Below are 21,839 nucleotides of genomic sequence, written 5' to 3'. Positions count from 1 at the left end.
ACTGTCGGTAAATGCGACGGCATTTCTGACGGCGTCAACACTTTGCCTCAGGATCACAGAATCCCACCCCCCATCTCCATTTTAAATGTGAGATCCCTTGGGCGAGATGCTCCGCAAATGCGGTGAATCGTAAAGGCTGCCATGGGACAGGCCGTGACCCAAGGCAGCCTTCATGCCCACTTCCGGGACGCTCGCCGTAAAAAAACTCGTAGCGGGGGTCGGGCGTGGGGGGGGGGGGGGGGGGAGGAGGAGGAGGAGAATAGCGGGAGGACGTGAAAAATGTCGGGAGGCCCTCCCGCTATTCAGCTATTCTCCCACCCGGTGTGGGGGGCGGAGAATCGCGCTCCTTATTTTTAAACCATGGCCCGTAGTTCGAGTCTCTACCACAAAGGGAGACATCCTTTTACCCTCCATTCTGTCAAGTTCCCTCAGGATCTAATATATTTCAATAAGATCACCTCTCAATCTTCTAAACTCCAAAGGGTACAGGTCCAACTTGACCTAGCTTTCTTTGTAGGATGGCTCCCAGGCATTTTGTCAGTCCGACCGTTGAGAATCCAGTCCCTCAAGCATGTGACAGGGAAGCTCAGAAATTCCAATTTCAACCGGGTGAGAAATGTTACAGGGATGAAGGAACTAAATGTTACAGTCATGGAACTGACTGGAGTATCCTGTTTTAATTATTAGGGAAAGATAATGAGGTTGGGACAGACCCTTAGAGCAGCCTCTAAAAGATTTAAACATTTATAGAATTTGTCATCCAGGAATCCCAATGTGCATAGCTGCCAAACATAAGGATTTCTACACGCAGGGAATTCAGGGTGCAGTCCCTCGGTACAACACTGTCGGAATCGAGCCTATATTGTTACCACGCATACACATTCAAACAAGATGCTATGGTCAACTGGAAAGTTTATGCATCCTTTAGGCATCTCCAGGAAATGACCACCCCACCTCCTTCGGCCTGGTCAGAGGGCAAATATCAACCATGGCTGGAAGCCAAACGCAACAGTTGGGAGTCTATTACTCTGTCCTCGTGACCTTTAAACCGTCCTCAAAATATATATCCACATTTGGAATATTTCCTCTTCCTAATAGAAGTTGAGAACCCATTAATGATGAAGGTTGATCAGAAAGACACCATGAAAGACTCAAAGTCAGGGAGGTCATTAAGCGAACATTGTCTACAAGCTTCTTTCAGCGTTAACTATCGTGAGGTTCAGAAACATGTAAATACTCAAAGATGAGACTGCTGCTCCAGGTAGGAGGAATATTAAACTGAATTAGTCACATTGAATGGGCGGCACGGCACGATGGCGCAGTAGTTAGCACTGTTGCCTCAAGGCGCCAAGGACCCGGATTCGCTCCCGGCCCCGATGCACCATTTGTGTGGAATTTGCACATTCTCCCCATATCAGCGTGGGTCTCACCCCCAAAACCCAAAGAGGGGCAGGGTAGGTGAATTGGCCACACGACATTGCCCCTTAATTGGAAAAAATTGGGGAAATGAATTAAAAACAACAAAGCAATTAGTCACATTGCCTTAAAGGGATGATTCTTGCTTATGGCCTTAAAGGGACGCTTCGTACTTATGGCCTTAAAGGGATGTTTTGTGCTGAAAGCTGTGTTGAGTACAGTAAAAGGATGTTGGACTCGGGTGAAAATTGGCTGAAATTTTATTGCAGAAACCTATCTCAAAAGGTGGATGGCGCTCCTGAAAAGAATACCAGAGAGAGGGTGCATTTACTCTTTGACTTTAACTTACACCAATGATAAGCCCATAAGCTAACAGCAGCTCTGGAATCAGTGGTTATCAATCACAAACAAAGAGCTCCAAAGGCTTTTGGCTGACTATTATTGTAACGTATGACTTTATTACTCCCAGTTTAGATACACAAGAGGAAACACCACCTACCGGTTCCATGTCTTAAAGGCATTGCTTGCTCTCTTGAACAAGTAACCTTCCATCACCACCCCATTAGGAGCATCAATATTGAATTCAACCTTGGAATCATCGTATGAGAAATCCTGTGGATTAGAAAAAAGTGCATTTGTAATGAACATAAATACTTTGACACTCAACTGTATCAAATTTAGCCTTTCAAAGGTGATGATGTTGTCCATTGTTAACATCCATATGACTTGATGACCAATGGATACATCTGAATATTGGAAAGGCTAAGAGTCACAAAGCATTATGATTCAATCTAACGTTTCTCATAGTTGTGACCAACAGGGATGGGCTCAGTTTCCATATGTATGTTGATAAATTCAGCTGTACTTCATCACCAGCCTCAATGCCTCAACTGCCTGGGTGATTTCAGATTGCTTATCTTTTTCTCTAACTGAGAAAAATGATCAATCTTGTTCACCCCACAAAAATCTGTAACCTCGCTGGTAATACCATTGTTCTCCTTAGTGTTTGCTGTAGGCCTAATGGCCCTTAACCGTGTTGTCTGGACGATGGTTTAATACCCACATCCCTTCCAATATGAAGACCATATACTTCCATCTCTGCAACATTACCTGCCTCTGTCTCTTCCTCTGTCCCTACAATGATACATTTATGTCAATTCTTCAAGATGGCTTCTTTGCCCATTGCACCAGTTTTGTTAGCTTCATTGTGCATAACTCCATCTCATCTAAAACTCCACTACTCACATCTCGTCTTGCCCACATTCTAGATAGACTATGTTAACTCCACTACCCATCACCACAGCTTCACTTCAATTAATTGCCCTATAGTGGACCAAACGATTCGCAAACTTCGCCATGGCCTCTCCTTATCTCTGCAGCCTCATCCAGCCCATGACCTACAGTACTAAATCTGACCTCCTGTGCACTCTTGTGCTCCTATTTTGCTGACAGTTTGGGCGTATTCTACTCAGTTTGCCTCAGTGGTAGCGCTCGATACTAAATCAGAAGGTTGTGGGTTCAAATCCCACTCCAGGACTTGAGTAGACAATCCATGCTAAAGCTTCAGTGCATTAGTGAGGGAGTGCTGCATTACCAGAGGTGCTGTTTCTTGGATGAAGCACAGAAATTCCTGTGGCACTTTAGTTTGAACAAGAGTAGGGAATTGTCTGTCATGCTGTCAGCCCCAAAATGCCGACCTCACAATGACTGAAAGGTGTCCAGAAGCCACTAGATGGAGCTCTTAGTCAGGAATCTACATCCTGAGGTTCCAAACTATGGGTTGCATTTTAACGGTGGCAAAATGGGGCTCCCTTGATGGCTCAGTGGGTATAAAGACTGCAGTGTGTGCTATTGTGCCTCAAAACCAGGATGGTCCCAAGTTCGATTCCTAGTATTTTACCAACTCAATTTCGGTGGATGTTTGAGCTCTGCAGCTAATCTTAGAGCTAGGGAAAGAAAAAAATCAACAAAGGATCCCTAATAGCTATCATTGAACATTGCCCATGCGTAAATGCTGGCTGAGCACAGGAACAGGGCTCGAAGCAGGACTCCCTGGGGCCGGATAGCTTGTCAAAATTCACTGTGTGGTCCTCACAATGGTGGAGTCTGTGAAAAAAAGCACCCAGCGTGACACACTTTTTATTTTGGGCATGAAAGAAACTGAGACACACAGAGAATCACTTTCAGAGTAGAAAATCGAAATTCACAAAGTAATTTTCTAGAATTAGCACCTGAGACTGTTGCATACAGCATCATAATCATTTAAAAAATCCAATCTGCCAATCCATTGGAAATTGTCTGTAGCCAAACTAAAAGATTTTTTAAAAACATATTAATAAATACATGTCACAAAACAGGTATTTAACTAGATCAAAGGGAATTCTAACATACAATGGGGCTGAAATCTCCTCTATCCATGGTGCTGAAATTTCAAGGCATACCATTTCCTTAAAAACATTTTGTGACTGTGCCCATCTCATTACATATGTCCACAAGCCCATCCGAGCAGGACTAATGAGAGCTAATCTAATTAAACATGGCCTGCAGTAAGACAAGCACTATTAACAAGGAGACAAAAACTTTGCCCTTTACTTTTCTGTGTGTTAAAAAGGTCAGATCCAGAGCAGCACGGTGGCGCAGTGGTTAGCCCTGCTGCCTCACGGCGCCAGGGTCCCAGGTTCGATCCCGGCTCCGGGTCACTGTCCGTGTGGAGTTTGCACATTCTTCCCGTGTCCTGTGTCCTTTTCTTTGTTCTTTGTTTGTGTGGGTTTCGCCCCCACAACCCAAAGATGTGCAGGTTTGGTGGATTGGCCATGCTAAATTGCCCCTCAATTGGAAATAATGAATTGGGTGCTCTAAATTTATTTTTAAAAAAGGTCAGATCCTTCATCCTATGCATTTAAAAAAAAATTAGGGACCAATTCAATTTTTTTCCAATTAACGGGCAATTTAGCATGGCCAATCCACCTATTCTGCACATCTTTTGGGTTGTGGTGAAACCCACGCAAACACGGGGAGAATGTGCAAATTCCAGACGGACGGTGACCCAGAGCCGGGATCGAACCTGGGACCTCAGCACTGTGAGGCAGCAGTGCTAATCCCATGCATTTTTAACGGAAGGAAGCTGGCATTTCAAATTTTACATTTTGCCATGTGGTACCACGGGTACTTGTTCCCCCCCCACCCCCAATTACAACAAACAGGTAAAAGACAAGGCTGTAACCATCCCCCAGTGAACCATTCATGTTTAGAGACCAGACGTCTAAAATTTTAAAATAAATTTAGAGTACCCAATTATTTTTTTTCCAATTAAGGGGCAATTTAGCGTGGCCAATCCACCTACCCTGCACATCTTTGGGTTGTGGGGGTGAGACCCACGCAGTCGCGGGGAGAATGTGCAAACTCCACACGGACAGTGACCCGGAGCCGGGATCGAACCTGGGTCCTCGTCGCCGTGAAGTGGCAGTGCTAACTAGTGTGCCACTGTGCCGCCCTATTTCATTTCGTTCCTTCTCACAGTTCTGAGTTTTCCACATAACCTTAGAAATGTTACAGCACATAAAGAGGCCATTCAGCCCATCGTGCCTGTGCTGGACAAAAGAGAGAGAAAAGTAAACTAGCTGCTCATTTACTCCCACTTTCCAGCATCCAGTCCATAACCTCGTAGGTATACAACACTCTGCGTGGTCGCACTTACTAAATTCACATAACTGGCAAACTTTGCAAACAGGAAAATCTTGGACCAGAATTTATCAGTCAATTCCAATCTTACTGCCAGTGTAGTGGCCGTCCTGGTACGACCACGTAACACAGAGAGAGAAAGGGAAATATTGTTGGGGGCAAAGTTTCATGGTGGATCTATCATTATTAGGTCCAACTCTTGGCTAGTTCAGCACGTCACGGTTCTGAGCACTGATGGGAGTCCGATTTCACCAGAATGGAGCCAACTTAGTCCCTCGGGGGCAGAATAAAGATTATTTCACATCCCCTTTGGAACGAGACTGGACAATACATTCTCGGAATTCCCACACTGGACTTTGGAAGGGCTGATGCTGTGGGAATGACAGTTTCCTCGGCTTTTCTTTAAATACAGAATGAACAAGCTGCTGTTCAGTGAGAGAAAGAATTCACTACACGCTGATCAGGTTGACTGCATAAAATCAATGCTTGAAATGTTAAGAGTAACTCGGATTTGCAAGTCTGGTAGCAGCATTAATAAAGCAATGCCTATCCGTCTCCCACACAAAAGAGGTATTGATTACTTGTGCAGCGAGGAGAGTTACAGGAAATAATATATCATAAGATACAACATCTGCAGCACTCCAGTGACACGCACATTTTTATCAAAGATCACAGCTAGGAAGTCATAGCTGCCAATTTAAAATTGATTATTATATCAGTGGAAAATCACGTCTGCACTTATTTTGGAACTAACTCTTGCTCTTTTAAGCCACGCTAATTACAGCAAATTCTCATTTTGCATGAAGCAATTCTTATTTTTTTAAATTTTCCCAATTAAAGAGTAATTTAAGCTTGGCCACTTCCACCTATCTTGCACATCTTTGGGTTGTGGGGCATGAAGCAATTCTTTTCGTTATTAACCACACAATTTTCACCCTGAGTCAATGGGTAAATTCCAATCTGGCCCAAATTAACCAACTCACCAGCGTGAAGTCCAGCCTGCCGAAAATCTTCATCTTTCCAACGGGTTCAAGGTAAGAATAATAGAGAGCTGGAGTTAAACCTTCCCCCCACCCCAGGAAAGAACAGGAAGCCTCGGAAAGTTTTTTTGTTCTTAAATCATAAATGCATCGCCCCGATTTTCAAAACAAAACAAAAAAAATCCTGTGGTTGGAGGAGGCTGGCAGCTCAGATTGCAGCGCCAGCGATGGTTCCCTTGTTGGGTTGTGGAAAAAGCCCACACAGCGGCTGTGTGCCTGGCTGTCCCCTCCTCAAGTGCCGATGCTGAGAGCTGGGTCTGTTTTGTGAGGAGCGTGTCAGAGCCACAAGAGCCACCTGCCCCCGCTGTTCATGCCTGCAGTCCCACACAATAGCTGCCGTTAGCATACAGCTGTCACTCCACTTGTCATTGCAACACTGTGGGGGCTTGGAGTTTCTCCGGCTGTCCCTCCCCTCCCCTCTCCCCTCCCCTCCTCTCCTCTCTCCCTCTCTCCAAAGCTTAACTTCTCCCTGCCTTCCAACAGCGACCGCCCAAGGCAAGGAAAGGGTTAAAGCCAGACTGCCAACTTCACAGGCATTCCACAGCCACACCGCCACCTCGGCAAAGAGGGTAGGTGACCCCACCCTCCGTCAGCAGCAGCAGATAGGAGGAAGGCACCGCACATGCTCAGCGGTCGCTGTTTTTATTGATGGTCTCAAGCTCTATCTGCTTCATTCTGTTGTGGCATCTCTGCTTGATCAGGCAGACACCAGCCTTTTACCCCCCCCCCCCCCCCCTCCCCTGCACTTTCGTTGCTAGGGAATAAATCAAATCGTGTTTTTATGTTTCAGAGAATGGGCATAAAGCCCTTGAGGGAGCAGAGTATAGGAATTCTCAGAAACAATTCTTTCAAGGAGAGAGAACAGATTGGAAGTTAGGAAGGTGAAAGAATCCTTAGCAGCTCTGTACAACGCCAGAAATATTTTGCATATCAAAGTGCTCGATTTCCTATTTTTAAAGTATCATTACACTGTTTTTTTTTTAAATTGCAAGTGTCGGGATGTGTTACATTCATGAAATATTCAGAGTTTATGCTAAAACACAGTGATTTGGAGTGGGTGGTTCAGGTTGAGGACCGTCCTGTGGGTTCCAGGAAGTGGCAATGTTGTGTGCAATGCAATGCTTTGCCTGATGTTATCCCTTTCTGGCTGTGCCACCAAGGCCTTGCAGGTTACTCTATCCGGATGCCTCCAGCATGCTCCTGCTGCTTGCTGTCTGTGAGCAGTGGTGTTGATGATGCAGACCAGGAACAGTGGGCACATCTGGTATAATGTGAGCCGGTTCAGTTCCTCGGGGCACGGGATGTTTCTTGGACTGGACAATTTCTCATTGTGTCTCTGTCTAGGTTGACCGGGTGGTAGGGTTTCTGCAGATGGTATTTCAGTGGAATACACCAGTGGGCTTCAGTGAAAATGAGACCTCTTGAACTTATTAACATTGTTACCGAGTGGGCAGCATGGTGGCCTAGTGGTTAGCACAGCTGCCTCACGGCGCTGAGGTCCCAGGTCCGATCCCGGCTCTGGGTCACTGTCCGTGTGGAGTTTGCACATTCTCCCCGTGTCTGCATGGGTTTCGCCCCCACAACCCAAAAATGTGCAGAGAAGGTGGATTGGCCACACTAAAATGCCCCCATAATTGGAAAAAATAATTGGGTAATGTAAATAAAAGAAAACATTATTACCGAAGAGCACTTACCAAAGGGAAATGTTTGCATTTATATCACAACTTTCCTGTCCTCAGGGCACCCAGAAGCACTTCACAACCAATATGTAGTTAAGTTGGAAATGCCACAGCCAATTTGCACACAGAAACTCCCACAAAAATGTTTTAGTGATGTTTGTAGAGTTTTGTTCTTATTAAAATAGCTTCCAGGCTGAGACTAACACTTAAAGCACGACGGGTACTCGGGGTGACATTATCCTGGGTAAATATGTCTGTTCAGTCACTGAGCTAAGGAATTTGGTCCCAGTCTGCTGAATGTTTATGCAATCATATCAGACAGCCTAATTTCCAAGTCGAAACTTTCCTTTTGCTCGTTTCTGTTGCTTGATTTTCCCAACCTTCAAAGCTGACCTTTTGTTCTCGCTAGTCTGAGAGGTCACCGAAAGTTGCCTGTGGCATGTCAGTAAAAGAACATAAGCTGCTCAGTTATACAGTGATTTAATATTTATAGACTTTACACAGTCTTTGCGCTTTAATTTCTATACCTTTCCACCTCCTTGATCAGAATTTTCCTCTGTTTGCATTCTTTGTGGGACATCTGTTGTTTTTTGTAGGTTTTCTCCTCCCTTCGCTGACCACCCAGTCCCTCCCCGCCCCCCCCCCCCCCCCCCCCACACCCTTCCATTGTAGGAACACTCCGCCCTATATTGCTGCAACACACCATTGTGTTCTTGTCTGTGCCCCCTGCCGTTTCATCAATTCATGCTCGTCTCCCTGGTTTCTGAGCCGGAGATATATTCAAAGAGTAAGGTTTCCAGTCTTTGTCCCTTTTCCGCAGCCTGGAATTCATTTGGAAAGTATTTACTTGTACAGTGGCAATTATTGTTGTTTAAATCTTGGGCAAATGAAAAGCAAAGGGTTTAAGTTTGACAAGAGATGGATGCAATCCGACAGAAATGGGCATCAAGCCAAAGGGCGAGATGTTAAGAGGGCGGGGGGGGGGGGGGGGGGGGGGGGAGGTGTGACTAAAATCTTGATTAAAAAGGTAGGCATTAATTTGCAGAGGTAGTGGGAGGGGGTGTTTTAGATGCTAGCAAGCAAAGATTGTGGGGGTAGATGCCGGGCCGGACCCTATGGTGGCAATTTTGGGGTATTAGAAATGCCAGAGCTACCTGTAGGTGAGGGACTTTGTGCGGAGGCAGGTTTCGACCTTTCTGCACCTGCCACTCAGGCGGTACAGGACAAGGTAGTGTCGAAAACGGAAGTAGGGGAGGGAAAGGCCTCGGAAATTTATATAGAGCTCATGGAATGGGAGGGAGCCCGGAAGTGAAGCAAAAGTTGGAGGAAGAACTGGGCAGGGAATTGGAGGTGGGGTTGTGGGAGGATGCCCTGAGTAGAGCCAACGCGTCCTCGTCGTGTGCCAGGCTTGGCCTGATAAAATTCAAGGTGGTCCACAGGGTGCACATGTCTGTGGCCCGAATTGAGCAGGTTCTCTGAAGGGGTGGAGGATAGGTGTGGGCAGGCCCGCCAACCATGTCTTTGTTTTTGTTTCCTCTTTAAAATTGTTAAAATTATACATGCCTTCATAAAAATATTACAAAAAAGAAACGCCAGAGCTGATGGGAGGGAAGGAAGGCCGATGTTGTGGCCTTCGCCTCTCTAGTTGCCCGGCGAAGGATTTTGCTGGAATGGAGATCGGTAATGCCACTGGGGTTGGCGGCCTAGCTGGCGGCCCTGTACTTCCTCCATTTGGAGGAGATCAAGTTTGAATTGAGGGGATCAGCAGAGGGCTTTGAGACACAGGAACTGTTCATGACCATGTTTGAGGAATTGTTCGTCACGAGGGGTGGGGGGAAGAGGAGGGGGGGGGGGGGTGAAAAGAGGGAAGAACTTGTACAGACTGTAAATCGTGAGATGTGGAGAATGTTCTCTGACTTATTCATGTTTTTGTACTTTTGAATATGTTTGGAATAAAATACATTGAAAAAAGGTAGGTGGGCATTGGGAAGAATCTTAAATGAAGACATGGATAGATGTTGAGGTGGATGGTGTTAAAAGTCATCTCCATATTCAACATCAGAGGTGAGGAAACAAAATTAGCTGAGAGTTATCCCCCAGCCCCCATCGTTTTTCAATGAATGGCTCATCCCACCTGATGAGGTGAGGGCCACGCTCCCAGAGACCAAATAGCCTCATGCATGAAAAGTGACATTTGTGTGATGGCCAGTGCCTATATAACCACACCCAAGCAAGGGTTAGTGCCTTCACGGGAGAATTTGGAAACAAAATGCATTTATACTCAATAGCACTTCATTCTGCTTCCACTAGTTTAGGGTTTGATTGCATTCAAAAAGGACGCATCCCAACATTAACAGTCAAAGCCCACGACAGAATGAATATCAGAAGGATTTACAGCATCTACAAATAGATACAATTTACTGCAATCCTTTCATTATGTCAAGCTGTAGATCTGATATTTTGGGCAGTCACATTTAAAAAAACAATCATTCCAGCCTGCAGCAATAAGACCCAACGCTGGCTGATATTTCATTGCCTCCCTATACACTGTAGTGCATTATATAAATGGCCTATTTTAGTCATCACTTACATAAGCGCAGTCAACAAGAATATGTCACCTTCAGCTTTAAGGCTAGTTGTATTTCTGACATGGTAATCATATTTTCTGCTTATTGTAATTTTAACTGTACCTGACATAATGATGTCACTCGCCTCTTTGTACACATTTTTTAAAAAATAGATTAGTTACTGATAATGCCCACTGCCTCTGGTCAACCAGCTGCAGGGCTGTTTTTTTTACTTGTCAGCATTACACAGAAATGAGTGAGGAGTGGACTGCTAGTTCGTGATCTAATCTTTTATGCCCCCCCCAACTTTAAATTACAACATTGGCACCCATGGTGCTCCCAGGTGCAGTGGCAATGTCATCATGCAAACGGGTGATGCCAGAGCTGCCAGTGACTATTCTGGAGGGTGAACTTTCCAAGCTTTTTCTGAGGCAACGCTGCATGTGGCAGTAAATGCAAGCGGTCATCACTATGCTCTGCCCATGGGGCGGGGGGGGGGGGGGGGGGGGGGATGTGGCTGAGTGACTCATCCTTGTCTGAAGCTGCTGTTCCCCTTTTTGTGAAGGGCTACCTTAACCTCCGGCAGTGGAGTTTCAAAGTTCTCCGACTGGGGCAGCCAGATGGGTGAACGCTTTGCAGAACACCTTGGCTCAGTCCGCAAGCATGACCCCAATGTTCCTGTTGCTTGCCATTTTAACTCAGCACCTTGTTCTCCTGCCCAATGTCCGTCCTTGATCTACTGTAATAATCCAGTGAAGCCTGGCCAAAACTGGTAACGCAGCATCTCATCTTCTGGTTGGACACGTTGCAGCCCTCAGGACTCAGAATTGAATTCAACTTTAGACTGTAACCTTTCTCCTCCATCTTAAACCCTTTTTAAAAAAATAGCCCATACATTTTTGTCTCAATGCAAAAACACTCGTTTCCCCCCCACAACAACTGGTCATCTATCTCTTGTCCTTACGTTCGCTACACGTTTGTTGCAATCTCTTCCAGCTACCGTTCAATATCCAACACATTTTCCCTCCCCTAGTCTGATGAAGAACCAGACAAACTCAAAATATTAACTCTGTTTCTCTCCCCACAGATGCTCAGTTTGATTGGCACAGGGTTTTGTGTTGTGATGACCATTAGGAGATGTCTCTGAACTGACTGGTGTCCTTTCCGTTCCTGGTGGACACTTTGACATTTCTCAGATTGGATAACGTCTCACAGCTGTTTCCACCATGGTTGTTGTGTGGATGTCAGTTTCCCAGCGGGGTGACTGGAGCAACGAACTCTTCTTAAATTCGAATATGTTAGTTAAATCTCCCCTTTACAATTTGGGCGGGATTCTCCAGGAATCGGCGGGGCGGGCAGAAACGGCGCAGTGGAGTGGCGGGAACCACTCCGGCGTCGGGCCGCCCCAAAGGTGCGGATTACTCTGCACCTTCAGGGGCTAGGCCGGAGCCGGAGTGCTTTGCGTCCCGCCGGCTGGCGTGGAAGGCCTTTGGCACCGCGCCAGCGGGGGCTGAAGGGAATTCGCCGGCCGGCGCAGGTCCGCGCATGCGCGGGAGCATCAGCGACTGCTGACGTCATCCCCCCGCTTGCGCCGGGGGGGTTCACCTTAGCGTTGGCGATCGCAGAGGCTTACACGTCCGGCGCGTAGGAAAAGAGTGCCCCCACGGCACAGGCCCGCCTGCGGATCGGTGGGCCCCGATCACGGGCCAGGCCACTGTGGGGGCACCCCCAGGGCCAGATCGCCCCGCGCCCTCTCCACCCGCCCAGGACCTCGGAGCCCGCCCGCGCCGCCAGGTCTTGCCGTTAAGGGACCTAGTCCAATTTACTCCGGCGGGAGCTGCATAGAATGAGCGGGACTTCGGCCCATCGCGGGCTGGAGAATTGCTGGGGCCGCGCGATTCCCACCCCCGCCAAATCTCCGGTAGCCGACGGGGGCGAGATTTCCCCCCCCCCCGCCCCGGCGATTCTGTGACCTGGCGGTGGGTCGGAGAATCCCGCTCTTCTTCTCTGAGAACAATCCCAGCTTCTCTAATCTCTTCACGGAGCTGAAGTCTCTTACCCCTGGCACCATTCTGGTAAATCTCCTCTGCACCTTCTTTAAAGCCTTGATATCCTTTCTAAAATGTGTGGCGTTCGGATTTGGACACGATACTCCAGTTGAAGAATAACAAATGATTTATAAGGTTTTGCTTAACTTCCTTGCATGTGTTCTTTCTGCCTTTATTTTGCAGGCTGAATATTGCATTTGCCTTTCTAACTTGTCCTGCAACCTTCAAAAGATTCATAGCATCAGAATCCCTACAGTGCAGAAGGAGGCCATTCGGCCCATCGAATTGGCACTCTGCCCATGTCCAGCCTACCCTATCCCCATAACCCAACCTACACATCCCTGGACACTAAGGGGCAATTTATCATGGCCCATCCACCTCATCTACACATCTTTGGACTGTGGGAGGAAACCAATGCACCCGGAGGAAACCCACACAGATACTGGGAGAATGTACAAACTCCAGACAGTGATCCGAGGCTGGAATTGAACCCGGGTCCCTGGCACTGTGAGGCAGCGGTGCTAACCACTGAGCCCCTGCTGTGCATATCAGCTGTGTGGCGTACTAAAAGCAGTGTAGAATTCCCGAGTTGCTTCACCTTGTGCAGAGGGTGGTGGAAGTCTGGAACTCACTGAAAAGGTGGTAGAGGCAGAGACCCTCATAACATTTAAGAAGTATTTAGATGTCCACTTGCAATGTCAAGGCATATGAGGCTATGGGCCAAGTGCTGGAAAATGGAATTAGAATTATCAGGTGGTTCAGAACATAGAGCATTGCAGCGCAGTACAGGCCCTTCGGCCCTCGATGTTGCGCCGACCTGTGAAACAACTCTGAAGCCCACCTACACCATTCGCTTATCATCCATATGTTTATCCAATGACCATTTAAATGCCCTTAACGTTGGCGAGTCCATTACTGTTGCAGGCAGTTATTCCTTACTACTCTCCTCATACGACAAGTTGTTAATTCCAGGAATTCTTGTGGCCCTCCTCTGGACCCTTTCCAACGCCAGCACATCCTTCCTTAGATACGGGGTCCAAAACTGCTCACAAGACTCCAAATGGGGTCTTGGCTAGAGCCTTATATAGCCTCAGAAGTACCTTCCTGGTCTTGTATTCTAGCCCTCATGATAAGTTGTTTTGACTGCTGCAGATGTGATGGGCCAATGGGCCTTTTCCATGTTGTAGAACCTCTATGGCTGAGGAAGAGAATGGACGCTGTCCTTGGTTGAATATTTCCTTTTCTGCTTTGTAAATGATGATGGGTTTCCCTCCTCAGGAATGTGATGAATGGGCAGGCCTGCCCTGAGCTCTCGCCTATTTGTAGGCTAGGAATTCCTTTGTAGTTATTCCTGGTCCGCTGCCATGACTTCATTGGAAGTTGGGAAGTTCCATTTACATGTGAACAAACAGGAATTCTGTTGGGCTTCCTTTTCAGTAATAGAACACGGTTCTAAGCATTCTCCTGGCACTCTCACAATGTCACAACAGGGCTAATTCTAAATGTCTCCAGCTGCTACTCAATAGCTGCTCTTCAATGGCAAGAAGATAGTGAACAGTATAGGATGTCTGAAGGACACACGTTACCTCAGATTATAACAATCTGAGGGAAATCTGAAAAAATAGCTTTGCTTTAATTTGTTGCCAATGATTATTTTTCGTTGGGGAGGGAGGTGAATGGAGGCCATCATTGGGGTTCAATCTAAGGTGTGAAAACTAGAATGTGTTAAAATTCTATTTCTATTTCTTGCCTTTACAGGGGAAGTTGAGCACATCACAGTCGCTGGTTCCTGCTTATAGCTCAGCCAATTTGCCAGCAAGTGCACAACATGTTGACACATCCAGTAGATTCACTAGCATGCCCCTCATTCCGGGTGGCATGGCAACAGGAATCGATAATTTGGTTCATCGAGCCTGTGCTATCTTTCAATTGGATCATCATGAGCCCGTGACTTGACTCCAGCCCTTGTTTCAAAATCCTCACACCTATCAGTCTCACAGAGAGAAAGTGAAGAATGACAGAAGTGGACAAATTGGAGAATGATTTTCTGTCACCACAAAATAAAGGGCCTGAAATTCTAGGGTCAATGTTCCACCATTGGGAGGAATACCTGGCGCCCAACCATCAACAGTACTAAACTGCGGGAATGAAATCTCTTCAATAGTTGGCATTGGCAGCCTGCTCAAAGTGCCGACCCAAAAATAATGGAGGGCAACTGTGCCTCTGTGATAGGAGAGGGTCTTTATTGGGCTGACCAGGTAAGCGTGATTTTCTTGCTTCTGTGCTCTCTGAGCGATGTAAGGGAGGGGCCTGATTAGGAATTGCATAATCCAATGCCAAATTTATTGTCTGATTCTGCGAGCGCGTCTGTTAGAATGCGAACAATTCACCTGCGGGCAGTGGACTGTTAGAAGTCTGCGTACTAAATTGTCAGAAAGCATTAGAAAAAAATCTTTGGGGAAATGTTCTGTTAATCTCTCACTGCTGACGTCAATTTTTCCAGGGGCATTGTTCTTAAGAGGCCTTCCATCAATTTGGGAAGAATGTCAAAGTCAAGGTTTGCAGATCTTGTGACATGAGGAAGAAAAAGCCTCTAGTTTCACTTAACTGATGGAGCCTTAATGACTTATAATGGCTTTTAAGAGCAAGGTCTTTCCATTGCCAAACCTTCCTTTTAAAAATATAAAGTAAGTCGCTGTTTCCTGAGAAGTGCACTGGATGCCTTGAAAACATGTGTTTGAGGAGCAACAACCATTAATAATGGAGCTTCATGCGCAGGGCCATGAGTCTCTTCCCCCCCCCCCCCCCCCAACACCAAAAAAAAAGCAACCACTGGGTATGTTAGATGGAACAATTCTAGCCGCAAACTCTCTCACCTTTCTGTTGCCTGAACGGAGCCCAGAGGTTGTGTGTCCCTCTAGCTGACACGGCTTCATGTGCCATGATGATTATAGATGTCAGGAATTTAATTTAGGTGAGAGAAAGAAGAACGTCTACCACATATAAAGCAACTTTCACATCTTCAGGAACCTCCCCCCCCAAAAAAAAAACACTTTACAGTCAATGCAGTCAAGTCACTGTTGTAATGCAGGAAAAGTAGCAGCCAATCAGTGCACAGCAAGCTACCACAGATGGCAATGTAATAATGCGCTCTGGGGATTTGACGGAGGAATAAATGTTCGCCTGGACACCAGGAGGAACTCTCCTGCCCTTCTTTGAAACGGTAACATCTATTACATCCCCCCGGGAGGGCAGAGGGGGCTTCAGTCCAACACCTCACCCAAAAGGCAAAGAAGTTTGAGAGCTCCCTGGAGAGGGATGGCATTAAGGATTATGGTGAGAAGGTGGGTTAGCAGGATTGAGATCAATCTAAAGAGATGGTCCTTTTACCATTTCTAAAATTTATTACAGTAAGTTTTCTGTTTGCTGACGCGCTCTTTATTTTAGCAGGTCTGCAATGTTACTGCGAGGATGAGAAAACAGCAGGAGCATTAGCAGCTGAGTTCAGTAGTGTTAGACAGATCCATGAATCAACTTGCCTTTGTTCTCCAGCAAGTCAGCACCATGGGAAGTGCAAGAGGGCCCACCACTCTCTGAATGACCTAAATCTTAACAACAACTGGCACCAGCGGCAGCTTCAACAATCGATTCCTAAGCTGCCACAGCTTTGTCAGGTATTGACAATCATGTGGGTCCACAATTTGCTCAGGTAACGCAGGTCTGCACAGATTTGATTCATTTGGAATTCTAACTGTGAAAACAGGCTGTACGTAGTCATAAATAAATTAGGGAAAATTGCTCAGCTCAGAAGAGTCAGACTTGCAGAATGATTCAAGGTAGATTAATGAAGACAGTCCAGGAATGATTGGGATATTAGCAGGCAAACTCCTATTTTAGCAGAGGAATCAACCAGTTTAAAATAAATCGATAAAGCCTGGCTTAAAATACCAGTGACATCTAGACACATATGTCTTACCCAGCTTGTAATTTTCATTGAGATAAATTTCAGTCATTCTCTCAATAATTCTGCAAATATTAAAGATTTATATACCAAGACCACTGAAGTATTTTCTTTCACATTTCCAGGCAAATGAATTCACTTTGCGCTCAGCTCATATTGCACTTTGGTTACATGCACATTATACTTTGTCCTCACCATTTCCTCTGGAGCCTCTTGTAATGGGGGCTCTTTGACAAGACTGAGTAATGCCTGCATGTTGTTGTATTTGTAAAACTCTTCTTCGTAATCTCTCAGCATATAAAGGCACGCTTATAGCGATCCTCGCTTTGTTATTGACATTGAGACGATCTGGACGGTGCTGTAACATTTACAATTTTCCCTGTAAAAATAAGCCTGAGTATTCAGGAGACTCTGCTGTAGTTTGGATCATGGCTTCAGAGGCTCATAAGTCCTTTCCCTCCTCCCAATTCATTGGCTTAAATCGTAGTGATCAACAATAATCACTCTGCTTAAATGTACCTTGAATTATTTTTCTTGGCCAACCACTGCCGGACTGGCCGCCTTGGTTTGCAATTCACTGCGATGCAACGTAACAGAACGAAACAAGGTTTGATGAGAGCAGATGCTCATTCGCCTTGAGCTCTAAACCCGATGTTCATAGAATTCCTACAGTGCAGAAGGAGGTCATTCGGCCCATCGAGTCTGCACCAACCCTCTGAAAGAGCACCCTACCTAGGCTCACGCCCACTCTATCCCCATAACCCCCACTAACCTTTTGGACACTAAGAGACAATTTAGCATGGCTAATCCACCTAACCGGCACATCTTTGGACTGTGGGAGGAAATCGGACCACCCGGAGGAAACCCACGCAGAGACGGGAAGAACGTGCAGATTCCACACAGTCACCTGAGGTTGTAATTGAACCGGGGTCCCTGCTGCTGTGAGGCAGCAGTGTTAATCATTGTGCCACCTTGATGATCAGGCCATGCCCCTTCCCTAACTTAGTCGATGAACCCATTCCCATTCTCCTCACACACTACAGCCCCTGGGAATTTCGTGGCTGCAAACAAAGCTGGCATCACCAACCTCCCCCTATCGATAATACCACTCAGCTTCCTAGAATAAATTTGGACAATGCTACAGGATGAGTCAATCTAACAGCAGTGCTCTCCATTTCTCAAAAGATACCTCACTGGAGTTAAAATATATAGGCAGCATTAAATACGATTTTACAGGGACATGAAAGGCAGGCACTTGCTACCGTGAAACAGTGCACTGAGCTCGGAGAGAAAATAATTCTCAATTCCCAAAGAGTCTTTGGGTTATGTTAGGAAATAAAAGAATAATGAACACTTCCTAGCATTGCAGTATTCACACACAGACTTCCCAAATTCCACCTACAGCATTACAGGATAGAGCACCCTGGGAGTCATCACCAACTAGAAAACTAGCTGAACTAGTGAATAGAAATGTCATCGGACTGACCTAATCCTTTCATCCCTAACTAATTACGAGCCCTGACTACTCTTACCTTTTATTTTTTGTTCTGAGTGCAGGTCAGGCACTCAATACCATCACCGCCTGTGCAAATGTAACAAATAACTGTAATTACAGAATATGATGCCAGCTGCATTTATATTGTGTCAGTCTATTGTGCTATCTTTTATCTAGATTACTAACAGAATCGTTGAGCTTATGACAGATGGGAACATTGGTGACTTTGCTCACTGAATATTAAAAAGCATCCAATTTTTGAGAGTTCCATATCTGAAAGTAGTTAACTTGCGTTTCTTTATTGAATCAGTGAGAGATTGACCCTCAACCATAGGAAACAATGCATCAGATTCAACAGTTGAAGGTACTTCCATTAGGCGGGGAGTTCAGATTTGTCTATGACTCATTCTGCAATGTTCACTATCTGTCTTGAGACTCCTGTTAGCCCATTACACACCAGCTACGAGCAGCGTCGGGAATTAAAACTCTAACATCTGTTGATAAACAAACAATGGGTGTGGATTATTTTCGTCATATCACAGAATGCGGCCTTTGTAAGTGTGGCCTTTGTGATCTGCACTAACCAGTGAACTTCAACGGTCAGGCTGATACATCACATTATAAACGTTGCGAGGAGCATTGAGCAGGTAGCTACTCCCTGGTGTGTTGTCATTCCAGACATTACAGAATGGTCCCCGTCGATCGAAGTGTAGGTAGCAGTGGGAACACCGCAATATACCACAGTAGGCAGGGGAGGCCAAAATGAGCCACTGACCTCACTTCTGGTTGCTCTTCAGACATTCCCTGATGGAAACTAAGATGACTGCCAAACTCTCTCTCCAGCGCTGGAGGTACCGGATTGCTGATTGTACCTACCGAGCTTGACCCAGTTGAATCCATGTCTTCGGGAGGGTGGAAATGAGGTGGGGAAGATTTCCTGTGCTCCGATATTTGTCCCGTGTTTCCAATCACCTTTTCCTGACTACACAGCAGTTCGAGGGCCCAAAAGGGAGAACGGCATGGGAAAATGAGAATGTTTGCAAGGCCTCCTCCCTGCTTTTCCACTGTCATACTTACAGAATTTTTAACTTGTTGGTTATCTTGCTAATGTCCCTGTTATCGATCATTGAAACCTTCAACCCTCTCACTTTCACCTCCAGACCTCACTATTACAATATTCTCTTCACCAACCTCTCAGACTCCACCCTCGATAGAATTCAGTTCATCCAATCTGCCGCTGTCTCCATTTTGTCTTCTTCAAAGGACTGCTCAACCATCATTGCTTTACTCACTGATTCCTGAGTTCCCACAGAGCCATGAATTTTAAATTCTTATCCCTGCATTTAAACCCTTTGTGGCATTGCCCCTCACTGTAACTCTGCAACCCTCTGAGGTCTGTGTTCCCCAGATTCTAGTCTCTCAAGTAGGCCCCATTTCTCTCGACCCACCATTATAGCTGTGCTTTTAGCTTCCTAGACCCTGGGCAGTGGAAATCACTCCTTAAATTTCCATGCCTCGCCACCTCTTTCAAGTTTTTCCTATCGCCTTGAACTAAATTTGACCTTATTTTGTCTGATCGTGCTTCTGTGAAGCACATTGTGACATTTTCTTATGTTAAAGGTCTTACGTAAAATGAAAGGTTGCATTGATTCCTATATTTAGTTAACATGAAACTACTGTCAATAGGCCAGGGCAAATTAAATTCACTAGAAACTTCACCGGACTAGCAATATATATACATACATACTGTGGCTGCAAGAGCAGATCAGAGGTTAGGAATCTTGCGGCGAGTAACCCACCTCCTGACTCCCCAAAGCCAGTCCACCATCAACAAGGCACAAGTTAGGAGTGTACTGGAATAGTCTTCACTTGCCTGGCTGAGTGCAGCTTCAACAACAGTCAAGAGGCTCAACACCATCCAGGACTAAGCAGCTCGCTTGATTGTTCCCCCGTCCACAAACATTCAAAACCTCCACCGCCGACACACATTAGCAGCAGTGTGTACCATCTACAAGATGCACTGCAGGAACTCACCAGCTCCTTAGATAGCACCTTCCAAACTCACGACCGCTACCATCTAGAAGGACAAGGTCAGCAGACACATGGGAACACCACCACCTGGAGGTTCCCCTCCAAGCCACTCACCATCCTGACTTGGAAATATATCGCCGTTCCTTCACTGTCGCTCGGCCAAAATCCTGGAACTCCCCCTCTAACAGCACTTTGGGTGTACCTACACCAAATGGACTGCAGCAGTTCAAGAAGGCAGCTCACCACCACCTTCTCAAGGGCAATTAGGGATGGGCAATAACGTTGGCCTAGATAGCGACGGCCACAACCTTTGAATGAATATTTTTTAAATTCTACAGCGTGCCTTCAAGAGATTTGATTTTACACCAAGATCAGAGACTCAACCATGTGTAACACAGGAGCGAGGTCCCATTTACAACACTGACAAGATGTCAAAAACTGCACTGAGGACATTGATGAACTGGACAAAAGACATCAATTTTAAGGTTTAGTTATGAAGTGAGATTCAGATTTGAGCTCATTCTCCCTTGACAAAGGAAATCTGTGGGATGGAGATAGGTAAACTGCTAAAAGGTGAAGACAAATGGACACAAGTAACTTATTTAACTTATAATGTGATTGCCAATAAATGGCAGGAGTTAAAAATTAACAACCTCAGAATAGAATCCTTGGTTTATCCCCACAGAGCAAAACGTACATAAATAGACTCACTGCAAAAACAACTAATGTTGTCTTCATTAATTTGTTAAAAGGAGCACTAGATAAATAAATTGCATCGGCGCAGATAATCACATTCCCTGAGGAATACAATGGCTTACGTGCTGATAGGCCACAGTTGAGTCACTGCTGATGTATTGAATATAAGGCCGACTAATTCTGTGGTGATTCACTTGGCCAGCAGGGGGCCGTTTACAGGCTCTGCCAGACTGCCTGTTATCAAGAGCCAATCGGCAGTGCCTGCGCGGTTAACCCGCTGTCCACTGGTATCTGAAAATGGCACAGACCCCCAATTTGCTTACTTCAGAGGGGAACCCGCTTGAAACAGGTGAGTTTCCCATTTCCAGCTTGGAATGGACAAGGTTTGGGAACAAGTTTGGGAATGCTGCTGTACGTCACACCCAGCCCATGCTATCACTCTCTTTCCATCAGAAAACAAGGACAAAAATCTGCGCCAATAAAACGCCCCGGGCGGGATTCTCCAATCCCGCGGCAGAGTGTCCGGGCCGGCCCACGACTAATTCTGGCCCCTCCAGGGGGACCAGCACGGCGCTGGAGCGGTTTGCGCCCCTCCAGCTGCAGATCCAGGTGCGAACTGTGCATCGCGCTGGTGCCAATGAGGACGTGCACAGTAGCACCAGCGCCAACGTGCGCATGCGCAGTGGCCTCCTTGAACACACCGGCCCAGGTACAACATGGTGCAGGACTACAGGGGCCGGTGCGTAGGGAAGGAGGTCCCCAGCCACAGAGGCCGGCCCGCCGATCGGTGGGCCCCAATCGCGGGCCAGGCCACATCGGAGGCCACCCCAGGGTTGAACCCCCACCCCCCCCCAAAGGCCGCCACCCGACCCATACACACCGAGGTCCCGCCGGCCCAGAACAGGTTAGAATGGCGCTGGCGGGACTCGGCTCTTTTCTTACGGCCGCTGGGCCCATCCGGGCCGGAGAATCGGTGGGCCGGCCGCCTAGAGCGGCCTGTGACTGGCGCCGTGCCAACCGCGCCGTTGCGAATGGCGCTGATTCTCCACTCTGCAGAGAATCGCATGCCGGTGTCGGGGCGGCTTGGCGCAATTCATGCGACCCGCCTGCGATTTGCCGACACGGCGCGGGGTTGGAGAATCCCGCCCCCACCTTTGATACCGAGGGTGGAATGATGGACATTTCATGCCATTGGAGGGTTTATTGCTCTGTTGTCCCTCGCCTA

General features: G+C 46.6%; 1 protein-coding gene across 2 annotated transcripts in view; it reads right to left on the bottom strand.

The window, feature by feature from the left end:
* The window catches only part of acap3b (ArfGAP with coiled-coil, ankyrin repeat and PH domains 3b), a 350,744-nt gene that overhangs the window by 22,374 nt on the left and 306,531 nt on the right, over positions 1–21,839 (bottom strand). For both annotated transcript variants that reach the window (XM_038821954.1, XM_038821953.1), the window contains exon 11: positions 1,916–2,028. In XM_038821954.1, the coding sequence (XP_038677882.1) occupies positions 1,916–2,028 (113 nt within the window). The remainder of the gene's footprint in view (positions 1–1,915; positions 2,029–21,839) is intronic.

Source organism: Scyliorhinus canicula, chromosome 16, assembly GCF_902713615.1.
Source record: "Scyliorhinus canicula chromosome 16, sScyCan1.1, whole genome shotgun sequence".
Lineage (NCBI taxonomy): Eukaryota > Metazoa > Chordata > Chondrichthyes > Carcharhiniformes > Scyliorhinidae > Scyliorhinus > Scyliorhinus canicula.
Note: the sequence above shows the minus strand (reverse complement) of the source record. Positions and strands in the feature narration are given on the sequence as shown.